Source organism: Vitis riparia, chromosome 7 (genome assembly GCF_004353265.1).
Source record: "Vitis riparia cultivar Riparia Gloire de Montpellier isolate 1030 chromosome 7, EGFV_Vit.rip_1.0, whole genome shotgun sequence".
Classification (NCBI taxonomy): domain Eukaryota; kingdom Viridiplantae; phylum Streptophyta; class Magnoliopsida; order Vitales; family Vitaceae; genus Vitis; species Vitis riparia.
The window spans coordinates 12,678,890-12,688,059 of record NC_048437.1 but is presented as its reverse complement, the minus strand read 5'-3'; the positions used below and the strand labels follow the sequence as shown (position 1 = coordinate 12,688,059).

Here is a 9,170-nt window from a genome sequence, read left to right as displayed (position 1 = left end):
AAGGTAGCTCTATCTTATATTCATTTACACGTCCATGTCTCAATCTTCTCCGCTCATAAGATGGAACTCATAAAATATGCAGACACACTTTGAAACCACAAGAGTCATTAGCCTAAGAAAATAATTTGTACATAAAATGGGTCGTGTAGATGGTATCAGAAAAGTGTTAAAGTTTGGCACTTGCAAGTCATAAAAGATGTGATCCGAATAACTAATGTTTGCATCCCCAGCGAATAAATAGTCTTTAATCACACAAATTATACAACACTCTCTGGAAAGCAAGAGATGTAGAAATGACAGTAGCATTCGTTCTGAGATGGCTATTGACTACTTTGATATATAAAACAAGTTTAGATTAATGGGGTGTAAGCATATGTCAAAAAGCCAAAATGGTAAATTGGTTATCAGTTATATGTCAAAATTGAATTTCTCTAACCTTAAGAGACCATCAAACAGGTCCCAGGTAAAAGTTTTAACAAAAAAGGGGGGTGAGTTTACACCTGTCTCTGGGAGGACAGGTACAATTTAGTCTCTGTTAGCTAATAAGATGGTAAATAAAGAAGCTAAAGCAATTCTACTAACATACCAAAATTGCAAGGCAGCAAATATGTCTTACAATAAGCCAAGTGAAAAGCAAGTGGAATCTGAGAAGAAACTACTGTAAGTCAGTCGCAATTATTGGTTGGATCCTCTAGATTTGACAGTCAACTTGCAGCACTTCAATATACTCCACCTACTACCAAGGCCAACTACATAGTCATGGGATTTCATCAGTAGGATCCCCATCCAGATTTTGCCAGTGCAGTCCCAGGAAGGGACAGAGTGGAAGCTGCACTTGACTCAAACAAACCCAGCTTCTCAAGGAGCTTCTTGATTAGATCACCAACTACATAAGAAACACCTGATGCCATAAACCCAGCAATAACATAATAAAGTATGGTTTTGATGTACCCATAAAAATTGGATGCCTTTTGGATGTAAGCCTTTCCAATAGCAAGCATAGTGATGCATAATAGAGAAGCTGCTGCAACTGCTACAAGCTTCATATCCTTGTTGCCACTCTTAAGAAATGAGAAGCCATAAGTCACAGGAGCCACTAAGCCAAAAAGGAGAAATGATAACACAACCACTGTTGCATGAAGTTTGAAATTCTCTCTCTGACCCAGTTGTCGGTAATAACGATCCATTTCTTTGCTTGTTTGACTAGTGGACTCTCTAGATTGATCATTTCTCAGTTCCATAAGCTGTAAGGTTAAGTGAAGGTTTACGATGCAAGAAATTTGGACTAATGCAAAAATAAACAGATCCTATAATAGGTGTCATTTTTTAAAAGTACAGTTGAAACTATGAATATTGCTTGGGACAAATCATATCATGTACTCCATTTTTTTTTTTTTTGGGACAGGCAATCATGTACCTGATGATACCTAGATCAATTATGGCAAGTATTTCCACAACTGAATTATATAAAGACTACATAACCGAAATACAGCATGACACGGCAATATCTAACAATCATCAGGAAAGATCATCCCAAAAGAAGCTGGGAAATATGCCACATCTTTAGCCATTAATAGTAAGTTTTTTATAAACTCCAACATGAAAAATAGAAGGGGAAAAAATTGAGCAAAAGATATTGAAAAAAAGAATAAAAAAACAGACAGCCTTGTAGAACATATAATTGATGAAGAAGTTTTGATATTGAAGCAACGGGCTCGTAGGAGTGGTAAGACAGGGTAACATGGTAATGCATGCAGTCTCCTTTCGTTTTATTTCCCTTTTTTTTTTTCCAAAAGAAAAAAAAAAAAAAACACATTTATTGCATGCCTTAAACTTGAATTTTACCAAATTTATAGTTCTGACTTTTAACCGTATTCTTCTACAAAAACGATTCTTTATGATTTTTATGTATATCGTATACACAAAATTTTTTAGCAGAATAATGACAATAAATTCTTCAAGGACCAACCATTATCTTAACCAAGAGTGGTGCCTAAAACCATAATACATGTGCTTATATCAAATTATGCTTTTGCTTGGAACTTTGCTTCTGATCCTCAGGTTATTTGGATTGAGATAAATTCTGGAATATTCTAGAATAGATGGAGGCCTATGGAGTACTTGATGGATGTTTTTAGTTTCTATGCTTCTAATGAGGTTGAGTTACTACAGAGTACTTGGGCATTCCATTGAACATGGTTTTATGGAAGGAAATATGTTGGTTTGATAGTAGAAGAGACTCCAGGTTGAGGGTTGAGTAGACTAAACACTAATGGGCTGCTTCAAATTTAGTTGTTTTTGTATGGTTGCTCCATGGGCAACCTGGGTCCTATGGGGATTGGTGATGTCATCAGAGGTTCTGAAGGCAACATGATTAGAGAGTTCTTCATTCCAGCTGATTTTAGATTGGCTGCTGAATTTCTGGCTTTGATGGAGAGGTTGATTGAGGTGTCTGTTTTGTGTTCCAAAATATGCAACTGGAAGAGGATTCCACTCTTCTTACCTTCATATATTTCAGAAGCAGAGGAGGCTGTGAAAACCAGATGCTTGGATTAATAGAATCATTGATCTCTTGAGAAGTGTAGGGTGCTCTTTCTTCTTGAGACCTAGGTTAGCTAATGAAGCAACACATCAACTGGAAAATGAAAGACCTTTAGCATCAGAGCCTTAATTCATAGAGGATTAGCTTTGAACTTTGGTTCTGTGGTTCTTAACCTTAATTTAATTATCAAAGTTTCCACATAAATTCATGTTATCTCTTTTCCTGCATGATTTTCTTATACATTGCCCTATCATACGCACTTGCTCTATCCTGTTAAATTAATAATATTTTCCCTTCATTGAACTAATATGAAAGGACCCCATAAAAACTGACAGAAAATAACCAGTAAAATTTAGGAACATTCATGATCAGAATGAGTAGAAACAAACTAAAAGAGTTGTTCGAAAACAAACAAACAAACAAACTATTCATCCATGCTGCCAAAAGGTGATTTCACCATTCATCCCCTCCCCCTCATGCTCTATCCGGCTAGCAATGGTGTCTTGAACAATAGCAATGAAAGTTCAACCAAACTATATCTGCATTTCCTAAAAACACAATATGACCTAAAATATAAACTTAAATGTGGTTCCATTTGCATGTTTGTAAGGATTTATATCAACAGAGATGCTATTCTATTTCAGAGTGCAAATTATATCATTGTTTACCAATGTGCATCAAGCCTGGAACTGCTATAGTGATAGTAAGACTAATTTTTACCATTATTGAAATGGAAAAGACTTACATTATGACCAATCACAAAAAGTCCACCAATCAAATTCGCCAATCCCAAAGCTAAAATGTTCACTGCAATAACAGGACACAAAAAATTATGACACAAAGTAATTATTATCTTACATAATGGAAACAAAAAAGACAAAGTTAATCAATTTTCCCCAAATCAAAGGATATATGAGAAGTTTTATTACAAGTTATGTTAATTTCATTGCTAGTGAGACAGGAACCATGTTACATCATACATGCCCATGTTATCTTTTAGGAGAGTTACCAATGATTGCTTTGATTTAACATGATTAAACAATAACTATTCTAAATATGAAACATCCTTAATGTTGTGTTAGCGGAAGCTTTAATGCCACGAGTTTATGTAATAACATAAAGATAAAATCATCCACACAAAGGCACATAAGATTTTAATGTGATTCAACCAATCATGTCTATACCCATGGATGAAAAAACGATTCCACTATAACATGGAGAATATGACAAGGAATAGAAAAAACAAATACAACTATTGAGCACTAAAATGTCGCATGTTCCCCACACCTTATATCTACACCTTAAACTGTGAGCCTTGTTCTACCGGGTGTCTTCCACACTTCCTCACATCTCTATCCACTCAGTATAAACTTCATATGTTCATCTTCATCTCATAACTTTTTTCTTCTCATGATCTAGAATATTTATAAAAATATTCCTAACAACTTTCTTTATTTTTATAAGGAAATCTAATATTACAATGATGTCAACATAGGAAATTTTTTATATAATATTCTTTACCAAAAGGGATATACACCAAATAGTAATTTGAAACATTTTTCAACACTTAAGGAGGAAGTTGATGACCACATATTTTCAACGGGATGTATGATTACCATTTTTTTATAAGAGATATATGAATTACCAAATCAAAAACAAATAATGGTTTTTAAGAAGTTAAATGTAGCAAACAAAATAATAGATGGTATTTTTTACAATACTAGTGTTTTATGTAATGGTGTGTTAAATACATAAACATCTAACCACTTACATGTGGTAGCATCAGCACCGGCTGCAGATGTTACAATGCTCAGGCTTGTAATTGATTCTATTAAACCACCATACACAATGCTTTTTAAGATTTCCCATTTCTTAGAATTTTCTGGTCCAGAAATTGTAGGTGCTCCTGGAACAGGAATAACTTGTGTGATTGGAGAAGCTAGTGGTTCATCTGACCCTGCCATAACAATAACATCACATCATTTCCTGCATATAACTTAATGAAGATACAACAATCTAATAAGTAAATTTATCAAGCAAATGCAATATGCATGACATATAACGATGCATTAAAATGATGGCAAACTCAAGTGCAACAACAAAAATTAGTTGTATATGTAATAACTAGAAAGCTAGTCATAAATTATTATTAAGGTAAGGAGCATTTGAGTGAGTTATTAACTTTGTGATAGACTCAACTAGCTAATGGAATCCGAAAGGACCAAGAATGAATCTGTCATTGGAAGTGAACCATCCAATTATATTCATATAAATGTATCCATGTTGTTTGCAGACTGGTGATGACTGGAGAACATTAATGTTGATTCCACAATAGTAACAAGGTTCTGAATTTATAAAATTTGTGCTGACACTTGGGACAATAAGACTTTAAACCATATCCAAGTTTTAAAGCATCCCAAGTAAGGCATCCATATTGTTGAAGAGCATGATATACATTGTGAACCCAAATCCTACAAGATTAAGCTTTTAGGAAAATTGGTAGTTACAACATGGTACCAAAGCCTCGTTTAGTAGGAGATCATGTGTTCGAACCTCACCACCATAAGTTTATTTCACCAATTTACTAAGCCCAGATGTAAGCCCAAAAAGTGGCTACATGTGAGGGAGGATGTTGAAGACCACAATATACATTATGAACCCAAATCCTAAACATTTAAACTTTTAGGAAAATTGATACTTCAACACATATAGTTTCTACACCTGAAGTTTCACTTGAATTTATAGTTTCAAGAACTTTCACTGAAACTCCTCAAGGCTTTTGGACAAATTCAAAATTTCAGTAAATAGACACATTTCCTTCAATTTGTAGTATCTGATCAACCTCAAAATCTAAATTGGAGCCTCATATATTGAATATAGCTTTTAAGAGAGAATTACCAACTACTGCTCTTTAATTGTGCTTGATTGAAAAAATTTACACACTGTAGTACCATATATGTATTTAGATCAGTTCAATCAAGAGCAATTTTAAGGTTGCTTCACAGGATTTTACAAGTTCAGAATCCTCCTAACTCACATGCATTGCTTCCCTATTTCCTTGGAGTCTTGGACTTCCAAACTTTAGCCTTCAATCTCTGAGATAGTGATGCAATCCTCTTACAAATTGCAACAGAATTGCTCAAACAAATAAAAATAAGAAAGGAAAGAAAAATACAAACTCCTTAAACTCTATTTATAGACGAAAAGAGAGTATGTGGCATAGGATCTTCAGGAATCTTTATATCAGAAAGTAAAGATTCATACCGATCCTCAATATCATGCACAAACTTCCTTTCAAGATTAGTGATACCTGAACTCTTACTTTAAGAGTCATTAATACATAAATTCTCCCACAGAATAATCACCACCATTTTAAAAATGAAATCCTCTGTTAAGATATATGAACTGTTATAAAGAATCCTTAATTGGACACATGGACTCTCTTTTCAAGATTCATTAACTCTTATAATAAGGATATAGGAACTGGTATTTGGAGTCACTAATAGGATACATATAACTCCTATGATAGCATACTGAAACTCTATTTTCAAGATTCATGAGCACCAACTCTTAATAGTTAAAATATTCTATTCCATGACTACCAACAAATTAAAACTTCACCCATGGAGTTGAGAATTATCAGTGAAGCTCTCTTTACCTAGGCCTAAAACATTTTAGCCCCTCCAACTAAATATGTTTGGGCTACCATTGTTCATTGCCAATACTTCTAGCTTACATGTGTTCCTTGTACCATTTAGCTTACATTTATATAATATACATATTTGTGTGTAGAATTCTGTTAACATCGGATAACAATATTTTCTAGATCATACAGGCTGGTTTTAGATCCAATCACAAAAGGTGCAACTCAAAATGTTCTTTCATAACATAAGAGTGGTGGATCCCCTATTAGATGTCTGCAAATCTTGACATCTGATTCACATGACCATTCATATATATATATATATATATATAACCTCCAATAGGACTTTATTGTTTACAGTATCAAAATTGTATAACCACACATAAGATTGAGTAAAACCCTCAAGGAACTATGAACAGAACCTCTTTCTTTACTGGAAAACCTCCAAGAGGGACTTACGGTGATTGGTCATCTTCCAAGTGAGCGCATCCTAATCTGGTGCTTAAGAAATCCTATCATCTATATTACACTACGTGACAACAATCTTAAAGCATGTTGTCCAATCCACAATCAAAGACAATGGACGTATTTTAGATAACAAGGAATTTAAAAATTCATCTCCCAGTAAATGTTGATACCATTTACATGTTCCCGATAAAATGTAACACATGCATCAAAAAATCTTATCTAACATGATTCAATAATCATACCTATGATATGAATACAAGAATGTAACCAATTTAACTAATAAATACTATGATTAAATTTATTTGAAGCTCATATATTTGTTTCAGATAGAACAATAAACCATGATATAATCTGTTGAATGAAAATACGATCCATGCATAAAACATCCAAATAAAGGAAGTTGACAATCACATACTGTCAGTGGGAATATATATGATGAAGTATTTGCAAATACCTTGTAATTATTAAGAAGTTAAATCTCTTAAAAATAATTGGAACTATGTCATATATTAGTATTCGGTAGTGGTTTACACATACCTATGGCCTCAACCGGAGATGGCACAATGCTTGGGCTTGTAATTGATTTTGTCAAGCCAACATTCACAATGCCTTTTAGAATACCCCACTTTTTAGCATTTTCTGTTTCAGTAATTGTAATTGTTTCTGAACCAGTAACATCTTGTGCATTCTGAAAATCTCCTGGTCCCATTGACCCTGCTTCAACAGATCAAATAGATCAGTTCCTGCACCATAATCTAATATGGATACAACCATCCAACAAGAAAATGTATCTAGTTAAGTAATGTGCAGGGACACCAAATTTTTACTGAATACATAAACAAGAAGAGGATTGATCTCTTATGGGGAGGCAAGTACCAAATGGTTCAAGCGTAGCAATATCGGCTGCTCAATTTATTGTGCCTAGTGTGCCACCTCATGATGACTCGAGATTTTATATATCAGTTGTGGGTTTTCCTATTTTAGGATTTTTGACTTTGTATATTCTGTAAAATAGAATATTGATAGTTAAATCCCTGATTTATAGGGATCTGATTTAGGATGGTTTCCTCTTCTTATAATATGCCTAAACTAGCTTTTAATATAAAAAGATGGTTCTTGTATTCAATGGAGAGAAGTGAATGAGATTTTCTTCAATTTTTCCACATGGTATCAGAGCCCTAGGTTCTTAGGGATCTGCAGCTTTTGGCATTCCCTGCCCTCTGAGATTCAAGATTCAAGCTTTGATTTGCTTGGGCATTCTCGATTTTCTGCCTACCCAATCTTTCCTTTAATCTTATTCGTATTCTTTTTTGGCATTCGTTCTCCTTTATGCCCATTGCTGGTCCTCTGATCCTCATTTAACCTAACAGAATCAACCATGTCCGAGATATCTAAAGCCATTACCACTCTTACAGTGCAGCCGATTGAAGCCCCATCGGATCAGTCCACAGGGGAACTCCAAAACATTCAAGTAGCATACCGATTGAATGAAAAAAAATAATTTGCAGTGGTCCCAAGTTGTGAAGATGTTCTTGAAGGGGAAAGGAAAGCTCAGCCACTTGTTCAGCACTGGACCAAAGCAGAGTGATCCAAAATTCCAGAATTGGGACGAGGACGACTCCATGATTATGTCATGGCTGTAGAATTTGATGCTACCTGAGATCAGTAGCACTTGTATGTTTTTTTCCATGGCTAAAGAAGTTTGGGAGGCGGTGAGACAGACTTACTCAAAAGGTACGTGATGCTGCACAAATATTTGAAATCAAGACCAAGATTTCAGCAACCAAACAAGGAGAGCAATCTATGATTGAATATTCCAATATTTTGAAGAATTGGTAGCAAGAGATGGATCATTATCAATGTATTCAGATGAAATGTAGCAAGGATGCAGCTATGTTGAAGAGGTTTGTGGAAAAAGAGAGAATTTTTTAATTTCTTACTGGTTTAAACTTGGAATTCAATCAGGTCAGAGTTCAGATTTTGGGAAAAGAGGATCTACCCTCATTAAAGGAGACTATTTCTATGATTCGTGCAGAGGAAGAAAGAAGAGGGTGATGATGAATGAAACCCCTGTTGCAGAAAGTTCAGTTTTACTCTCAACTGCTAGAAACCTGAAGAATTCAGGCATGGAACATCAGCCTGGTGCTGATAACTGGCGACTATATTTTTCCCAAATCACAAATAAAAATCCTATATGGTGCACTTACTGCAAAAAACAGTGACACACCAAGGATATGTACTGGAAACTGCACGACAGACCATCAAAATCCAACAGCCATAGGAGTTGGAAGCCTAACAATGGACAACAACAAAAAGGTCAAGGACACGCGAATTTTACCAGCAGTAATCAAAAGAACAATGAGAATGAGATTCAGGAGCATGGAGAGTTCAAGTTCAAGAAAGAAGATATTGAGAGGCTAAAAAGTTTGTTCGAGTCTTTAGAAAAACCTCCCAGTGCTTGCTCCTTAGCATTCTCAGGTAAGTATTCCACTTCTCATGTGTTTAATGTCTCAGAAG

The 9,170-nt window shown here is 34.8% G+C and overlaps 1 protein-coding gene across 1 annotated transcript in view; it reads right to left on the bottom strand.

Annotated features, from left to right (window-relative positions):
- Positions 1-364: 364 nt before the first annotated feature.
- Positions 365-9,170, bottom strand: part of LOC117918045 (membrane protein of ER body-like protein) — a 48,511-nt gene continuing 39,705 nt past the window's right edge. Inside the window, exons 11-14 of the mRNA XM_034834575.1 lie at positions 7,191-7,367; positions 4,314-4,499; positions 3,288-3,349; positions 365-1,244 (exon numbers count right to left, since the gene is read on the bottom strand). Of these exons, the coding sequence (XP_034690466.1) occupies positions 771-1,244; positions 3,288-3,349; positions 4,314-4,499; positions 7,191-7,367 (899 nt within the window). The 3' untranslated portion in view covers positions 365-770. The remainder of the gene's footprint in view (positions 1,245-3,287; positions 3,350-4,313; positions 4,500-7,190; positions 7,368-9,170) is intronic.